The sequence below is a fragment of the Coregonus lavaretus genome, assembly GCF_964263955.1.
Source record: "Coregonus lavaretus genome assembly, chromosome: 15".
Taxonomy (NCBI): Eukaryota; Metazoa; Chordata; class Actinopteri; order Salmoniformes; family Salmonidae; genus Coregonus; species Coregonus lavaretus.
Genome location: NC_140002.1, coordinates 34,983,010 through 35,002,667, shown reverse-complemented (window position 1 = coordinate 35,002,667; position 19,658 = coordinate 34,983,010). Strand labels below are relative to the sequence as shown.

Below are 19,658 nucleotides of genomic sequence, written 5' to 3'. Positions count from 1 at the left end.
GTCACCAGGCGGACTCATAAAACTGGGTATGATAGCATCTGAGACAGAGGTTGTTTAAGTAGTACTCGGAAAGTATCTCCCTATCTTGTATTTGCTACCTCAGACACCAGGTACATGAGAAAGAGGAGTTCAAAGCCCTGAAGACCCTCAACATCTTCTACCAGGCTGGCACCTCCAAGAACGGCAACCCTGTCTTCTACTACATCACACGCAGGTGAGGTCTGCAGACAGTCACATTGCAACAGAGAGTCACAAAACATTGTATTCACTTCATCATCATGCATTTAATCTGAAACATTGACGCTAGAAACATTTTAAAACGAGGCAGAAAGGAGTTGGAGCACTCAACAATAACGGCATAGATTGATTTATTTTAGCTCACTTTAATCCATTGTACAGGTGAGAACCGGTGACTGATGTTTCAATGTCAATCTGACGTCTTTCTCATTGACTTGACCGCTGCACTTAGCGCCTATTTATAGCCTAGTGGCCTATTTAGACACAACAATGTAAGAAAATAATGTTTCAAGGTAAATGGCAAATTATAGCACAAAATAATACCAGTAATAAGAGATCATGTTTGGTTAATCAATAGCAAAAGCTGAAGAAAATACGCACATCCAGGTACTTTCCCAGGTGCTGGAGTTGTAGACAAACTCCTCACACTGCTTCTCATGCTCCCAGTTAATTTTATTTATATACAATGTTTCGACCCTTAGGTCTTCATCAAACATCTATATCCCAGGTGGAGGTGGAAGGTCCTATATATAGGGGCAGTACTCAGTGACATCACTTCCTGAAACAGGAGGTAAAAAATATATAACTTAGGTTCACAATATTGAACATTTAATGTATCAAAATATATGATCATACACAAGGAATGTGATCAATATTTACAATAATATATATACAGTGCCTTCGGAAAGTATTCAGACCCCTTGACTTTTCCACATGTTATTACGTTACAGCCTTATTCTAAAATGGATTTAAAAAATAAAAATCCTCAGCAATCTACACACAATACCCCATAATGACAAAGTGAAAACAGGTTTTTAGAAACGTATTACAAATAAAAAACAGATACCTTCTTTACTTAAGTATTCAGACCCTATGCTATGAGACTCGAAATTGAGCTCAGGTGCATCCTGTTTCCATTGATCATCTTTAATGTTTCTATAACTTGATTGGAGTCGACCTGTGGTAAATTCAATTGATTGGACATGATTTGGAAAGGCACACACCTGTCTATATAAGGTCCCACAGTTGACAATGCATGTCAGAGCAAAGACCAAGCAATGAGGTCGAAGGAATTGTCCATAGAGCTCCGAGACTGGATTGTGTCAAGGCACAGATCGGGGAAAGGGTACCAAAAAATGTCTGAAGCGTTGAAGGTCCCCAAGTACACCATGGTCTCCATCATTCTTAAATGGAAAAAGTTTGGCACCACCAAGACTCTTCCTAGAGCTGGCCGCCCAGCCAAACTGAGCAATCGGGGAGAAGGGCCTTGATCAGGGAGGTGACCAAGAACCCGATGGTCATTCTGACAGAGCTCCAGAGTTCCTCTGTGGAGATGGGCGATCCTTCCAGAAGGACAACCATCTCTGCAACACTCCACCAATCAGGCCTTTATGGTTGAGTGGCCAGACGGAAGCCACTCCTCAGTAAAAGGCACATGACAGCCGTATCGATTGTTCCCCAGTGGGGTGATGAGAGTAGCGTAATACGATGGTTTGAGCAGAGTAACAGGATGATCTCTTATAGCGTCTCAAATCACATCCCTCTCTTAACAAAAATACTTTAATCATTTTTCATATTACATGCACAAAGCATAGTAAGGAAACGTCATATATGTAGTGGATATACTTTCCAAGTTACAGTATTTCCATTTTTAATGACATCACAAAATAACAAACAAAATTACATTAGTGTTCTATAGATCGCCTCTGACCATTCCCCACATTCTACGTTAGAAATATTGTTTCAGCAGGAAAACGTATGTTGAAACAAAGAGCTGGGCTCCCGAGTGGGGCAGCGGTCTAAGCCACTGCATCTCAGTGCTTGAGGCGTCACTACAGACCCCCTGGTTAAATTCCAGGCTGTATCACAACCGGCCGTGATTGGGAGTCCCATAGGGCGGCGCACAATTGGCCCAGCGTTGTCCGGGTTTGGCAGGTGTAGGCTGTCATTGTAAATAATAATTTGTTCTTAACTGACTTGCCTAGTTAAATAAAGGTAAAATAAATTAAAATACAAATAAAAAAAGAACATTCCTTTGGTGAATCTTGAGAGGGAGAGCCTGGATCTTCTCCCTTGATTTACAACCGGATGTGAGTTGTTCATCCCCACTAGTGCTTTCCTTCCCCAAGGAGCGATTGCAGCGCCCATCGCTGTACTCCGAATCTGTTGGTAGAAACTGCCCACATATTGGAAGTAATTTGATGTGAGGGCTTTTTCAGTGAGAGACAGAATAAAGTTAGACGGAGGTAAGATATCCTCCGATCTAGTGTCGACATGGTGAGCGAGCGCTCGTAGGCCTGCATTATGCGGGATATTAGTGTAGAGAGACTGAAAGCCAAGTATAACCAAGATGCTTTCGGTGTCGCATCTATAGTTATTGATTATCATAAGCACATCCCTGGTATCTCCTAAAAAGGCTGGCAATGCTGGCACAAATTTAGAGATTAAGAAATCAACATACTGAGAAAGGGGTTCAATAGGGCTACTGTTACCTGACACTATGGGACGGAAAGGGTTTTCCCAACTTTTTGTATTTTCGGTATGCCATAATAGACTGGAACGGCTGTGTGTGGCGATTGAGAAAGTCCTTTTCTGTTATCTAACGCTGTGAAAAAGTGTCATCAATGAAGCTATCTACGGAGAGGGACATAGAACTTATTGTCAGAGAGTTGAGCATAGACCTCACTATCATATTGTTCTCTGCTTAATACCACAGTAGACCCTCCCTTATCAGCGTTTTTTATCACAATATCTGAAGCATTTTTTTCATCATTACTGAGATTAACTGTTTGTTTAGGGGTATTGCGGGCCAGTTTAGCAAAATCATGATATATCAGCCTACTGTAGGTGAGAACAGAGGGACTCAAATTAGCACAAGGCACAAAACTCGACTTCTCTCACAGCAGAAATACCAGATGCATTATAGTTTCTAAACACTGCATTGCCATTACTCAGTGGTTGCATATTAGCACAGAATACATTATTTAAATGTAATTGTTGAACAAATTTGAAAGTGTCAACTTTTAATGCAAAAGGGGAGAAAAATAGTCCTTTACTCAGGACTGACTCATCAGTCAGAGGCCCTGGTTCCGACTGGACTTCCTCAGGTGGGCTGGGGGTAGATTTCCTCCCCCTCGAGCCCTGCGTCGTCTTCTGTGGGTTGGGGCTGGTTGCCTCGCTCCCTGATAAAAGCGGGATTGGTTCGGGAGGTATTGGAGTTACTATGCTCTGAAACGTCTTCTCACTGGCAGAGGACAGGTGAAAGTCGTCTCGTCTGGTCACAGGGGGGCGGAATCTGTAGTTGAATCTCACTCGTTTGCCTTGCCAGTCATAGACGATGCCATCTTGGTAGTCCCTTGTCTCGTTTGTATTTCTGTAGCTTGTGTCGCTTCAGGTCGTTTTGGAATGCAGTGAAGGATGTTGATATCTCATTGGAGAGTGTGTTAAAGGTCTCTATATCCACCTTTTGTTGGATTTTCATTTCGAGCTATTGTGCGTCAATGTGAGATATTCTGTCTTTCTCTGCCTTGGTTTTCTCAATGGAGAGCAGCATCAAATCCAGTGAGCATTTATTGTAGACTTGTTCCCATTTGCCCCAAAACTCATAATTTTAGCCAAAAGCTGGGGCTTTGTGAATGCGTAAACCCCTTGGTATGCATTTTCTCAAACCAATACTCAGATAAGGAGACAGAGTGCAATAAATGGCATGTTTCTCTTTTTCTCATGTCTAGGAGCTCAACACTCAACTTTTTTTGTTCATTCTGCAGGTTCAGGTACTTGTGCCAAGTCATTGAACAGGGAGTGCGGTTGGAGAATGTCTTGTGCTTGTTCATCCCTAAAGGATCAAGTTTCTGAGCGTTCTGCCGTTGTAGCGCTGATTTCAACAAACAAAGTCATTGTTCGTCAAAACGTCAGTCACCTGTTCTCATCCCGTACAGCTAAAATAAATCAATCTATACCTTTTTTTTTGAGTGCTCCAACTGCTTTCTGCCTTGAATTAGTCCTTTTGGAAGTTTTTCTTGGCAAACCCTTCTCATCATTTTTGTCATTGTTGTTGAGCACCCCTCCTTTTCTTTGTTTGCTGAAGCGCGAAGGCCCACCTGAACTCAAACATTTTAAAACATATGTGTGCGCTATGTTTTCTTTTAGTAGATAACAAAAGGTTTTTGTAAAGTATCCAATGATTACAGGTCATCATGGTCTTTCTTAGGGTGAGAATATATGTAGTTAAAGAATAGTTGGACATCCCAGGTTGCATGGTGAGTAAAGTGATTTATTCAGCTGCCTTGCTGCCATCAGAGAGTAGCTACCTGCTGCAGAAGAGTGGAGGACAGAGCCAGGAGCATGGCCCCTACAGAGAGCAGAGTGGGGGAGAAGGGAAAGGAAATGGGATACCTAGTCAGTTGTACAACTGAAATGCATTCAACCAAAATGTGGCTTCTGCATTTAACCCAACCCCTCTGAATCAGAGAGGTGCGGGGGGCTGCCTTAATCAACGTCCACATCATCGGCGCCCGGGGAGCAGTTGTTGTGGGGGATTAACTGCCTTTCTCAAAGGCAGAACGGCAGATTTTTCCACCTTGCCGGCTCTGGGATTCGAACCAGCGGCCTTTCGGTTACTGGCCCAACGCTCTTAACCGCTAGGCTGTTGACCGCCATCGTGCTGTTGACCGCCATGGTAGCACTACTGATGGTAGTGGTTTCCATCCCAATCCTATGTTGAGCCAGCAAGTAACTGGCCATCACAACCACTATGAAATTGCAGTCTCTTTCTGTGGTCAAATTGCCAATGTAGAAATGATCTCTCCTGAAAATAAGACAACCAACATGTCACAGTCACTAAGCATGCTGGGTAGAACACCATTTTTTACAGTATTTTATTTGTAAGTCTAGTAAATTTCTCATGAGTTGTTTTCATATTGAAGCTGTATTGCAATAAACCTCTTAGATGTAAAATCCTCTATTTAGTGGACCTGCGTGGTTCTGGTACCGGTTCCGACAGACATTTCTGCTTATAAATCGATCTGTGGACACCGTAGATATACAGTGCCTTCAGAAAGTATTTGCACCCCTTGACTTTTTCCACATTTTGTTGTGTTACAGCCTGAATTTAAAATTGATTAAATTGAGAGTTTTTTGTCACTGACCTACACACAATACCCCATAATGTTAAAGTTATATTATGTTTATTGACATTTTTACTAATTAATAACAAATGAAACGCTGAAATGTCTTGAGTCAATAAGTATTCAACCCCTTTGCTTTGGCAAGCCTAAATAAGTTAAAATGTAAAAATTAGTTGAACAAGTCACATAATAAGTTGCATGGACTTGCTCTGTGTGCAATAATAGTGTTTAACATGATTTTTGAATGACTACCTCATCTCTGTACCACAAACATACAATCATCTGTAAGGTCCCTCAGTCAAGCAGTGAATTTCAAACAGATTCAACCACAAAGACCAGGGAAGTTTTCCAATGCCTCGCAAAGAAGGGCACTTATTGGTATGTGGGTAAAAATTAAAAAGCAGACATTGAATATCCCTTTGAGTATGGTGAAGTTATTAATTACACTTTGGATGGTGTATCAATACACCGTCACTACAAACATACAGGCATCCTTCCTAACTCAGTTGCCGCAGTGGAAGGTCAATGGTGACTTTAAAACAGAGTTTAATGGCTGTGATGGGAGAAAGCTGAGGATGGATCAACAACATTGTAGTTACTCCACAATCCTAACCTAATTGTCAGAGTGAAACGAAGGAAGCCTGTACAGAATACAAATATTCCAAAACATGCATCCTGTTTGCAACAATGCACTAAAGTGATACTGCAAAAAAATGTAGCAAAGCAATTCACTTTTTGTCCTCAAAGTGTTATGTGGGGCAAATCCAATACAACACATTACTGAGTACCACTCTTCATATTTTCAAGCATAGTGGTGCTGATTCATGTTATGGGTATGCTTGTAATCGTTAAGGACTGGGGAGTTTTTCAGGATAAAAAAAGAAATGGAATGGAGCTAAGCACAGGCAAAGTCCTAGAGGAAAACCTGGTACAGTCTGCTTTCCACCAGACACTGGGAGATTAATTCACCTTTCAGCAGGACGATAACCTAAAACACAAGGCCAAATCTATACTGGAGTTGCTTACCAAGAAGACAGTGAATGTTCCTGAGTGGCCGAGTAACAGTTTTGACTTAAATCTACTTGAAAATCTATTGCAAGACCTGAAAATGGTTGTATAGCAATGATCAACAACCAATTTGACAGAGCTTGAAGAATTTTGAAAATAATAATGGGAAAATCTTGCACTATCCAGGTGTGGAAAGCTCTTAGAGACTTACACAGAAAGACTCACAGCTGTAATTGCTGCCGAAGTTGCTTTTACAAAGTATTGACTCAGTGGTGTGAATACTCATGTAAAAGAGAAATGTATTTCTGTATTTCAATTTCAATAAATGTGCAACTATTTCTAAAAACATGTTTTAAATGTGTCGTTATGGGGTATTGTGGGTAGATGGGTGTGAAAACAATCTGTTTAATCAATTTGGAATTCAGGCTGTAACACAACAAAATGTGGAATAAGTCAAGGAGTATGAATACTTTCTGAAGGCCCTGTATGTAGTGAAATTCACAACACTGTCTCTACCTGAGATCCACCCATCTATAGCCCATAGACATTCTCTCACATACACACACTGTATTTGTAGTGATGTAGCCCACTGTGGTGCCAATAGAAACAAAGGTACAGTATGGTGCCACCTGCTGCTGAATCAAGGTCATAGCCTCTAGAATGTTTGGAAAGAACTCTGTTTAATAGTCAAGAAACAGGCAAACACATCTCAGAGGTGAAGGAAGAGCCATTAAGAAACTATTAAAAGTTAATGATGAAAACAGAGTTATGCAGATAGATGGTGAGTACTAAAGCATTTTTTCAACATCCCAATAATGATGTATACAGTGGTAGACTGCTAGTGTTAAATGTACATAGTGTCTACATGGATGCTACCTGTGTGCATGTCATATGTTATTGATTAAATAATGCAGTAAAGAGTCCGTTTGAGAGGTAGTAAGTGTATGACACAGTATTCAAAATGGAAAACAGAATGTTGGTTTAATGATACTCATTTGTGTGTGTTTGTGCAGTTGTATGTCCAATAGAGTGACAAGGACATTAACTCCAACTCCAGACATTTCCTTTCACTTTCAGAGAACATACAGGGTGAGAGTCAGGAGGAGCCACAGGTTCAGTACTAGTGGGAGTGTAGACCTGGCGCTGGGGGCTGGGCTGGTGTTGCGGACCGGGGAGCCACCCTGGTTGGCCGTCTTGACACTCCTGGTGCGGAGGGTGGCCGTTCTCCTTGTGATGGTAGAGGGGTTGTCAGTGGTGAAGGCTATGTCTGTGGTGTAGAGGCTGTCAGTAGTAAATGTTGTGTCTGTTATGAAGGGGCCGTCTGTGATTGACATGCTGCTGTCAGTGTGGGTCCTCTCAGTGGGCAGGATGGAAATGGCCAGAGGGGTTGAGGTGAACGGGTAGTGGTCTGTGAAGAGGTTGTGGTTCTCTGGTCCACTGGGGTGTCCTTGGGCTCTCCTGGTGTGGAGCTGTGTGTTGAGCAGGGCAGACTCTGACAGGTACCAAGGCCACCTGGTGAGGGCCTCTGGGGGAGGAGGGTGGCTCAGCTCATCCTGAGTACCAGCAGCCAGGGGAGGTTGAGTGTAGGAGGCAAAGTGCCACCCTCCAGTCCTGGCCGGGTGGTGCTCTCCACAGACGGGGTGAGTGTGGCAGGGGCAGCCCAGCACGCGGGTGGAAGTGTGCTGGAGCCAGGCCAGCAGGTGGGTGATGTTGGTCTGGTGCTCACAGGGCCAGGGGTTGTCCCCCAGGGAGAGGAGCTTCAGGCTGCCCAGCTGGCTGAAGGCCCTGGGGCCCACAGAGGAGAAGCGGTTGGAGTGCAGGTAGAAGGTGGTCAGCCTGGACAGCCGGTTCAGAGTGCCAGGCAACATCAGCACCAGGGAGTTGTGGGACAGGTCCACGGTCTCCAGGCTAGCGGGCATGTTGGTGGGCACGGTCCAGAAGTGGTTGTGGCTGAAGTTGAGCAGGCGTAGGCTGGTCAGGGTGTTGTTGATGAACACGGCCCGCTCCAGCTTGTTGTTGGAGAGGTCTAGGACTCGCAAGTTCCACTGGTAGGCTGTGTCATTCTTGTCCAGCAGTTGGATGTGGTTGGCTGCAACATGGAGCTCCCACAGGGCCTTTGGCAGGGTGGTGGGCAGGCGGACCAGCCTGTTGTGGGACAGATCCAGGGTGCGGAGGTGGGCGAAGGTACTCAGCTGGCCGTCCAGGTCGTGGATGCGGTTGTGAGACAGGTTGAGGGAGTGCAGGTTGTGCTGCAGGCCCAGGGGCAGTGTCCTCAGGCCCTTCCAGGAACAGTCCACCTCCCTGTGGCTACGGTTACAGGTACACATGGGGGGACAGACAGCCAAGGCCTGGAGACCCAGCAGCATCAACAGCCATAGCACGGCCACAAAGTGGGAAGGGCCACTGAGGGGCATCAGTAGCACACGCCTTGAAACACAGAAGGAATGGGTCAGAAACATGATGGCAAGCCCACTTTATTAGCTAGGCTACATCTCAAAGCAGCAGCATCTAGTAGTAAAACCTTATAGTCCACATAGGGAGTAGACCAAGAACTAGCAGTGTGAATGAATGAGAGGCAGACTGCACCAGTAGTGGAGTAGAGGCTGCTGAACAGACTAGAGACTACAGTTCAGATCTCATTCTCCCATTCTGCTCAGCCCTGTAACAGCCCCTCTCTCTCTCCCATGGAGGCTCCCTAATAGCTGGCACATGGCCGCAGTACATGCACTGTACAAACACACCTGAACATGTGTGAGTGTGACCTCCATAATTATGCAGGTATAGTTATCAGGCAGCGTGTGTAGAGATGCACTCAGTCAGTCACAGTGCTGCAGATATGCCTTCTCCAGCATGCTCATGCATGCAACACAGTATGTGAGTATGGTTTAAACGTTTGTCTTTAACGCCTACAATCTGGGACCTATTTATTTAGGAAGGGAGTTCCCCCATCCTCCCTAGCAACAGACTAGTGGGCATTGTCATGCTTTGACTAAGTTTGTTTTGAAGAGGATGTTCTGATTGGCTTTGTTTATTAGTATGTAGGGGATACCTTTTAGAAGATGGTTGTAGATCACTTGAGGTGTGAATTCCCTGCTGTCCCATTTCACTGATGTTAATTAGCCTGTTCGATATATATATATATATATATATATATATATATATATATATATATATATATATATATATATATATATATATATATAGCCCAGTTAGTGAGTGTCAGCTATTGAGCAGGGAGTTGTTCCTACTAGAACAGGCTGAATAGATGGTTTTTGTAAATGACTATGGAGAGGACTGAGACACTGGCCAGTCCCACAGCAAGCCAGAGAGTCAGAGATGATGTACAGTGAACAGTGCAGAGATTCAGTTACTGTAGCACCACAGTCATGTATGTATGGTTTTATGTGTGTGTATGTGCATTGCTGCTTTCTTGTTTTTTATTTGATTCCATCGGTGTGTGTGAGAGAGAGTAGAGACACTCACCTTTTCCTCATCTTTGCATTCCAGTCTCTCCTCTCCTCTGTGGTCCCCAGCCCAGGCTGATCTCCTGCCTTTGTCTCCTGAAACACTGGAGTGGCTGCTGCAATGCTGAGTTTTTTCCTGGGTTTGACCGGTTTTCGCTAATTCACTGTTTTTAACACTCTCTTACTTTTCACTTCTTACCTTCTTAGGCTGTTCTGTCCTTCATCCCTCGTTCTTCTCTGGAGGATGGACCGTTAGGAGTGTCTGGCTCTTCTATCCTTTAGGTTCAGTGATGCAGGAAGCATGAAACGGTGTACGCTCCTATTGCTTGAGAAGCCACTGCCGGCTCTGTGCAGGGAAGAGTGTGAGTGTGTGTGTTGGGGGGAGGGGAGGGGAGGAGAGGGGGGAGGGGTGTAGGAGAGGAGTAGAGAGATGCGGAGCGGCTCATAGCTATTGATGACTGAGGAGATGGGGGCTGCTGACTCCAATGTTTCATAATCACGATCCTTTCACTCATTCAAATAAATATCTTCCTGTCTCTCTTTCTCTCTCACTCTCTCTACCCACACCTTCCTCTTTCCATTTCTCTGTATTTAGCTAGCACTATCACTACAGTTCCATTGACTCACTGCACCATGGAAGTGAATTGATTTTGTTGTGGTACAACGATGTTCTTCACATAGATTTTTTGCTATAATAGTTATGCACCCAATTTGAAGTCCATTCCCCCCCTACACATATTGCAGTAATGGGATAACCTTTGCATTTGGATTGAATTTGTTGTTGGTAGTCAGTATTATGTCCTCCTCACAGACAACCCATTTAGGCTTGACATGCAATAAATCCACGCATTCATCATGTTGTCAGCCATAAGTAGCTGAATAAATATTTCAGAAAGAGGTTGGCAACACAAAGCAGGGATCCGTGGTGGTGCGGACGTTTAGAATGTGGTTTTGTGCTTCTTTGTGTTTTTTTCCCTCTCTGGTCAGTGAAAACAGGGCATTCTTTCAGAGCCCAGTGGTAGTGCCCAGCAGAGAGACGGACTCACTCTGCTTACTAATGCCCAGCCTCACACTCTCTGTAATGGATCCACATGCACACTCTCACACAAACACTCATACACAATTAGCGGTCTCTCAGATACACTCTCTGTAGCAGGGAAGAAGCACTCAGGAAGCACTTGACAAGGTGTCCTAATTATTTATTGTTGTATGCAAAGGTTTGTAGACAGAAGGACAGATGGCGCTACAGTAGAAATGTTGAAACTCTTCCTTACTGTAGAGAAAAGACCAAGGAAGTGATATTGAATTGTAGTAATACATTGTGAGAGTGTTTCTGGAAGAGCTTTGTTGCTTAAAATCCTTTAAATTTAGTCTCTTTACTTGACCTGATACTACAGGTCAGTGCTGGTGGTGGGTTGGTTCTGCTTTTGTAATATCAGCAGCATTTTTATTGCATTTAGAATGTCTAAAAAAGGAGAAGTGAGGGAAATGTGACAACAAGCAAGCTGTGATATAACCACTAGACAAAATAGGAGTCATTCCACTGATCAGTGACACTGAGGATGGCTATACATTTTAACTAACACTACTTTTTGTTTTAAATATTAAACATTCTCATTACAGTCAACTTCTTCTGGTACATTGATTTGTATTACATTATCATAATAGTAATTATTTCCCAAGTTTCTAATGAGAATGCAAGCATAGTGTATAAAGCTACTGTGGTATTGAAAAATCACTCTTGTTGTCTAAGCAAACACCTGTCAGAGCAAAAGCAGATGGTCTCATTAGGGCATGCCAATAGAAGCTGTTGAATAAAACTGTGCTGTACCAATCAGTATGCGGTCTGAGAAGGTCACCATGAGTGCGCCCTCACCCCACAACCACATCACTGGAGGCCTGGGAGGAAGGAGAGGCTGTTGTGGCTGCGGGGTCAGAGGGCTCTGCAGGCTGCTTGGTGGTGGTGGTGGTGGTGGTGACTGGGCTCTCCTGGCTGGGGGTTGCAGCTCCTGCTGCTTCTGCCGCTCCATTTTCAGCACTTCCTGACGTGCCGTTAGCCGTGGCTGCCTCCTTCTCTTCCTTCTTGGGTGTGTCCTTCGCCGTCTCATCTTTCCCTTGCACCTTGTCTTCCTTCTCTGGCTCCTCTTCCTTGCCCATCTCCCCCTCCTGCGTCTGTCTGAGCTCTGCCATCATCTGGCTTGTCTCACTGGGCTCAGAGCCAGGCCTCTCCTTGGTCCTCTGGCCAGTGCCCAGGTACCCAGCACCACTCACCAGGTCTACGTTGCTGCGGGTGGGGTGGCTGCTCATGGTGCTGCTACATGGCTGGCGCTTCAGGTGGTGGACCTGGCATAACAGCACCACAGTGGAGACCAGCAGGATGGTACACAGGACCAACAGGCAACCTGTCACTATCAGCAGGATGGTGAACTTTTTCTTCTCAAACAGACAGTTGGGGCAAGGAGTGCATTGGGCTACAGTTAGAGGTTGGCCACTAGGCTTGGTGTAGGCTCTGGATGGTGTTTTGGTGTTTACTGGGCTGTTGGTTCCAGATGTTGCGCTGGTGTAGAGTGTAGCTGGCATTGTTGATTCTGATTGAAAATCTTTGGTTGAGGTTTGATTTATTGACTTGTCTGCTTTGGTTAAACCTGTAGTTCCAGATGTTCCTCTGGTTGTGTCAAGGTTAGCCCCAGATCCTTCATTAGCAGATACTGCTATTCCCATTAGTACTACACTGTACAGCAAGACGCGGACCCGGGAGCCATTCATATTTCTGAGAAAAGAGATCAGAGTGAGGTTGACTGGTAACTCTCAGTAAGTATAAAAAAACTATTTTTTATGTACTGATATTGTGCAATTTTGATCTCCCAGAAATTGAATTCAAGCGATCCGGGTCAATATAGACCGTAACCTATAAATTCTGGGAATGATGGACAAAATCTCACTATTGGATTTCCTTATGGTTAGGTTCTCAAAATAATAGACTATAGAAGTTTATTTTATTTTTTTATGACTATTTCCAAACTTTTTTTCTGTTCTTAAATATGTTGATGTCACTTACCTTGATGGAGTTGACCAGTTTGTGTGTGGTACTTCGTAATACGGGAGAATCCAGGCAAGATTGTAAAACAACTCTGCCTTATGTGTGAGCAATTTTATAAAAGAGAAATGTCTGAGAAAAAGAGGTTCAAGCCTTCAGTACGCTCGTACAGTAATGATATGTTTCCTGTACCTCTCTCACTTCTCCTTTGCTGCTTTATTTGAAGCTAATGGTAACTGCCAAAATAATGGAAACACTTGAGTAAATGAGAGATACAAAGTACACTGTGCAAATGGAATAGACAACAGGTGGAAATTATAGGCAATTAGCAAGACACCCCCAATAAAGGAGTGGTTTTGCAGTTGGTGACCACAGACCACTTCTCAGTTCCTATGCTTCATGGCTGGTGTTTTGGTCACTTTTGAATGCTGGCGGTGCTTTCACTCTAGTGGTAGCATGAGACAGAGTCTACAACCCACACAAGTGGCTCAGGTAGTGCAGCTCATCCAGGATGGCACATCAATGCGAGCTGTGGCAAGAAGGTTTGCTGTGTCTGTCAGTGTAGTGTCCAGAGCATGGAGGCGCTACCAGGAGACAGGCCAGTACATCAGGAGACGTGGAGGAGGCCGTAGGAGGGCAACAACCCAGCAGCAGGACTGCAACCTCCGCCTTTGTGCAAGGAGGAGCAGGAGGAGCACTGCCAGAGCCCTGCAAAATGACCTCCAGCAGGCCACAAATGTGCATGTGTCTGCTCAAACGGTCAGAAACAGACTCCATGAGGGTGGTATGAGGGCCCGACGTCCACAGGTGGGGGTTGTGCTTACAGCCCAACACCGTGCAGGACGTTTGGCATTTGCCAGAGAACACCAAGATTGTCAAATTCGCCACTGGCGCCCTGTGCTCTTCACAGATGAAAGCAGGTTCACACTGAGCACATGTGACAGATGTGACAGAGTCTGGAGAAGCCGTGGAGAACATTCTGCTGCCTGCAACATCCTCCGGCATGACCGGTTTGGCGGTGGGTCAGTCATGGTGTGGGGTGGCATTTCTTTGGGGGGCCGCACAGCCCTCCATGTGCTCGCCAGAGGTAGCCTGACTGCCATTAGGGACCGAGATGAGATCCTCAGACCCCTTGTGAGACCATATGCTGGTGCGGTTGGCCCTGGGTTCCTCCTAATGCAAGACAATGCTAGACCTCATGTGGCTGGAGTGTGTCAGCAGTTCCTGCAAGAGGAAGGCATTGATGCTATGGACTGGCCCGCCCGTTCCCCAGACCTGAATCCAATTGAGCACATCTGGGACATCATGTCTCGCTCCATCCACCAACGCCACGTTGCACCACAGACTGTCCAGGAGTTGGCGGATGCTTTAGTCCAGGTCTGGGAGGAGATCCCTCAGGAGACCATCCGCCACCTCATCAGGAGCATGCCCAGGCGTTGTAGGGAGGTCATACAGGCACGTGGAGGCCACACACACTACTGAGCCTCATTTTGACTTGTTTTAAGGACATTACATCAAAGTTGGATCAGCCTGTAGTGTGGTTTTCCACTTTAATTTTGAGGGTGACTCCAAATCCAGACATCCATGGGTTGATAAATTTGATTTCCATTGATAATTTTTGTGTGATTTTGTTGTCAGCACATTCAACTATGTAAAGAAAAAAGTATTTAATAAGATTATTTCATTCATTCAGATCTAGGATGTGTTATTTTAGTGTTCCCTTTATTTTTTTTAGCAGTGTATATTGAAAGCAGGTTAATCCACACAGGTGTGGTTCCTGATTTAATTAAGCAATTAACACCCCATCATGCTTAGGGTCATGTATACAAATGCTGGGCAGGCCATTATTTTGGCTACATAGGATGACAATGCCCCCATCCACAGGTCATGAGTGGCCACTGAATGGTTTGATGAGCATGAAAATGATGTAAACCATATGCCATGGCCATCGTAGTCACCAGATCTCAACCCAATTGAACACTTATAGGAGATTCTGGCGTTTTCAACCACCATCAACAAAACACCAAATGATGGAATTTCTCATGGAAGAATGGCGTCACATCCCTCCAATAGAGTTCCAGACACTTGTAGAATCTATGCCAAGGTGCATTGAAGCTGTTCTGGCCCATGGTGGCCCAACGCCCTATTAACACTCTTTATTTTTGTGTTTCCTTTATTTTGGAAGTTACCCGTATTTCAGTTCATGTGTGATGTTTAGCTTGGTCATGCAGAAGCCAGAGGGTAAGCACTCAACCCAGATCTCAACCCAATTGAACACTTATAGGAGATTCTGGTGTTTTCAACCACCATCAACAAAACACCAAATGATGGAATTTCTCATGGAAGAATGGCATCACATCCCTCCAATAGAGTTCCAGACACTTGTAGAATCTATGCCAAGGTGCATTGAAGCTGTTCTGGCCCATGGTGGCCTAACGCCCTATTAAGACACTTTATGTTGGTGTTTCCTTTATTTTGGAAGTTACCCGTATTTCAGTTTGTGTATGATGTTTAGCTTGGTCATGCAGAAGCCAGAGGGTAAGCACTGTGGTTAACACCATACAACAGGTGGGCTGTTGAGAGGAAGTGGAAACATGCTGTGTTGTCTTGGAGACAAGAAGTGTTTGTTATTATTACTAATGCTACTGTAAGTAGGCGTTATTCAACTAATGAATGTCTTGCATAGTCAGATTAATTGAATTATTTGATAATTCTGTGTGGTTGTTGTTATTAACCAAACACTTCATTGAAAGCTGTATTTTACTGTACGTTAGCCATTCCTCCTTCCTGTTTCTAATTTCTGTGTTTGCAGACTATCAAGTTCCAAGTTATGTCACGTGCTCAAGTACAGTGAAATGCCTTTCTTGCAAGCTCCAAACCCAACAATGCAGTAATCAACATCAATGTAGCACTACAAATAGCATAAGGTAGAACACAAACACACAAGAAATAAGAAGCAAAATACACAGTCAGTTCCAATACCATACAGTATTTACAATGTGCAGGGAAATGTGTGTGTAGAGTCCTGTTAGTGTGTGTAGAGTCTGTGTAGCCATTTAGTTAGCTATTTAGCTGTCTTATTGCTTGGGGATAGAAGCTTTTCAGGAGCCTGTTGGTGTCAGACTTGATGCACTGGTCCCACGCTGTCTGGAAGCAGAGAGAACAGTCTATGGCTTGGGTGGCTGGAGTCTCTATCGATTTTCCGGGCCTTCCTTTCACACCGCCTGATAGAGGTCCTGGATTGCAGGGCAGTACTGATGTATTGGGCAGTCCGCACCACCCTCTGTAGCGCCATGCGATCAAGGGCGGTGCTGTTGTCGTACCAAGCAGTGATGCAACCAGTCAAGATGCTCTCAATGGTGCAGCTGTATAACTTTTTTAGGATTTGAGAGCCCATGTCTGCTTGTTAGCCCAATTCACACTGTGTCATTTTCCAACCGAGTCAAGTGTTGAACTGTGACGCAATCAGGTTGGCATGACACACACATTTCCTGTCCCCTACACCCTATTTAAATTACAATGACAACTTAAAATGCTTCTGTGACGTCCCCCTTTGCCTCTCCCTCTTCACCCTCCCAGATTCAAGACGGGCCAGATCAACGGTGACCTTCTCATCTACCACGTGCTGCTGACCTTGAAGCCCTACTATGCCAAGCCCTATGAGATTGTGGTGGACCTGACCCACGCCGGACCCAGCAACCGCTTCAAGACCGACTTCCTGTCCAAGTGGTTTGTGGTGTTCCCGGGCTTTGCCTACGAGAATGTGGCGGCCATCTACATCTACAACTGCAACACGTGGGTGAGGGAGTACACCAAGTACCACGAGAGGCTGCTGACGGGCCTGAAGGGGAGCAAGAAGCTGCTGTTCATTGACTCCCCAGTGCGGCTTGCGGAACACGTGGAGCCTGACCAGCAAAAGCTCCCTGCGGCCACGCTAGCCCTGGAGGAAGACCTCAAGGTGTTCCACAACGCCCTCAAACTGGCCCACAAGGACACCAAGGTCTCCATCAAGGTCAGGACATGAGGGAGTCAGTAGATTTATAATGTTATATGAGTCCTACATACTTTTTGGGCTGTGGGAAGTAATTTGAAGTAAGTAGGGGCACAGACAGGAATGACAGGAATGTCTGAGACAAATTCAATGCTTGTCCCACGGAGGTATATGTGGTCTGAAGTCGGAAGGGTCAACCACTAAACCAGACGTTTTTTAATGACGTTAACATTTTGTAGGCCAGCTAGTATAGTGACTCCGTCTCAATGACCTGTCTCTGTGTGTCTGTTGTCCGCAGGTGGGCTCCACGGCGGTCCAGGTGACGTCTGCAGAGCGTACCCGGGTCCTGGGTCAGTCGGTCTTCCTCAACGACATCTACTATGCCTCAGAGATAGAGGAGATCTGCCTGGTGGACGAGAACCAGTTCACGCTGACCATTGCCAACCAGGGCACGCCGCTCACGTTCATGCACCAGGAGTGTGAGGCCATCGTCCAGTCCATCATCCACATCAGGACGCGCTGGGAGCTGTCCCAGCCTGACTCCATCCCCCAACACACCAAGATCAGGCCCAAAGATGTGCCGGGCACCCTGCTCAACATCGCCCTGCTCAACCTGGGCAGCTCTGACCCCAGCCTCAGGTCAGACACACAGCTGAGGAAAATAGTAATACGTGATTAGTATAGATTTTGGTGGGACTATGAGAGCTGACAGTTAGGCTTCTTTGGGATGTTTGAATTATACATCTTACTGATTTACCTTCTTTTTTTTTTTTTCTCTCCTTCCCTCTCTGTCTGTGCTGTTTGCAGATCGGCGGCCTACAACCTGCTCTGTGCCTTAACCTGCACCTTCAACCTGAAGATAGAAGGCCAGCTGCTGGAGACATCAGGCCTGTGTATCCCTGCAAACAACACCCTCTTCATAGTGTCCATCAGCAAGACACTGGCCGCCAACGAACCACACCTCACCCTGGAGTTCCTGGAAGAGTGTATATCTGGCTTCAGCAAATCTAGTCAGTATCCTTGTTCCCGCCCTCCACACACATACGCCAAACGCACAAACACTCACTCACACACACACACACTGTAACATCCCTCTCTGATGTGTGTAGGTATTGAGTTGAAGCACCTGTGTCTGGAGTACATGACCCCCTGGCTACTCAACCTGGTGAGATTCTGTAAGCACAACGACGACGCCAAGCGCCAGCGCGTCACCGCCATCCTGGACAAGCTCATCACCATGACCATCAATGAGAAGCAGATGTACCCCTCTATCCAGGCTAAGATCTGGGGTAGTCTGGGACAGGTGGGGGTCTCTCTCTCCTCTCAGTATGGGTGGTAGCCCATGTATCAACCAGTATTTCAAATCAAAATCAAATCAAATTGTATTGGTCGCGTACACATATTTGCAGATGTTATCGCAGTTGCAGCGAAATGCTTGTGTTTCAAGCTCGAACAGTGCAGTAACACCTAGCAAAACAATGCACACAAATCCAAAACATAAAAATAAGAAATTAAGAAATATCAATAAAAATGGTGTGTATAGACAGTATATGAATAGAAAAGGTGCGTACAGCAGTAGTGATGAGCCATGACAAGTGGGTAAAACAGTATTTACACATTATTAAAGTGACCAGTGTTCAATGACTATGTACATAGGACGGCAGTTTCTTAGGTGCAGGGTAAGAGTACCGGGTGGTATATTGAATGTTACTGAGCCCATGCAGTGTCTGTTATTGGCTTAATGCTACTGCTGATTCATGCACTGGGAAATGGCTGAATGATTCAGTGGACTCACTGTTTAGGATTTTATAGACACTGGACAGGGACACCCTATGCTAGGGATCATCAACTAGATTCAGCCATGGGCTGATTTTCTTCTGGAGCGGATGGTTTTGGGGCCGGAACTTAATTACAAATAATTTGTAGACTGCAAGAAGCCCAAACAGATATAATGTTTGACTAAAACATAATAATTTCAAACCTTGCTTACATTTGTCTCTCTATTATGCGTGGGAATACTTGGGAACAGATTTCTTAAATTAAAATCACTTGGAGCTGATTTCCTGGTGTTTTTACAGTCTATTATGTCTTCTGCAGGCCACCAGTTGGGGAACCCTGCCCTAATCCTATCAGAAATTATGAAAGTGTGTTATCCCTTACAGTGCCTTCAGAAAGTATTCATACCCCTTGAGTTCAAAATGGATTAAATAGATTTGTTTTCACACCCATCTACACACAATACCCCATAATGACAAAGTGAAAATATGTTTCAGAAATGTTTGAACATTTATTGAAAATTCAATACAGAAATATCTCATTTACATAAATATTCACACCCCTGAGTCAATACTTTGTACACTGAACAAAATTATAAATGCAACATGCAACAATTTCTAAGATTTTACTGAGTTACAGTTAATATAAGAAATCCAGTCAATTTAAATAAATACATTTGGCCCGAATCTATGGATTTCACATGACTGGGAATAAAGATATCCATCTGTTGGTCACAAAAAAAAGGTAGGGGCATGGATCAGAAAACCAGTCAGTATCTGGTGTGACCACCATTTGCCTTATGCAGTGCGACACATCTCCTTCGCATAGAGTTGATCAGGCTGTTGATTGTGGCCTGTGGAATGTTGTCCCACTCCGCTTCAATGGCTGTGCGAAGTTGCATCCCAAACATGCTCAGTGAGTGACATGTCTGGTGAGTATGCAGGCCATGGAAGAACTGAGACATTTTCATTTTCCAGGAATTGTGTACCGATAAAATGCTATTGTGTTCGTTGTCCGTA

The 19,658-nt window shown here is 44.8% G+C and overlaps 2 protein-coding genes and 1 pseudogene across 3 annotated transcripts in view; 1 reads left to right on the top strand and 2 right to left on the bottom strand.

Annotated features, from left to right (window-relative positions):
* LOC311142135 (neurofibromin-like) overlaps positions 1-19,658 on the top strand; it is an 87,235-nt gene that overhangs the window by 36,084 nt on the left and 31,493 nt on the right. The window contains 5 exon segments of the mRNA XM_084177721.1: positions 104-214; positions 16,452-16,884; positions 17,162-17,502; positions 17,671-17,873; positions 17,973-18,166. Of these exon segments, the coding sequence (XP_084033847.1) occupies positions 104-214; positions 16,452-16,884; positions 17,162-17,502; positions 17,671-17,873; positions 17,973-18,166 (1,282 nt within the window).
* LOC311142582 lies at positions 7,445-10,416 on the bottom strand (annotated as a pseudogene). The gene is made up of 3 exons: positions 10,403-10,416; positions 9,855-9,991; positions 7,445-8,798 (listed from the first exon to the last, which is right to left on the bottom strand). The product of its transcript is annotated as an uncharacterized misc_RNA (transcript).
* LOC311142172 (uncharacterized protein) lies at positions 11,018-13,018 on the bottom strand. The gene is made up of 2 exons (XM_084177764.1): positions 12,894-13,018; positions 11,018-12,605 (listed from the first exon to the last, which is right to left on the bottom strand). The coding sequence occupies exon 2, from the start codon at positions 12,599-12,601 to the stop codon at positions 11,708-11,710; it is 894 nt and encodes a 297-aa protein (XP_084033890.1). The 5' UTR covers positions 12,602-12,605; positions 12,894-13,018; the 3' UTR covers positions 11,018-11,707.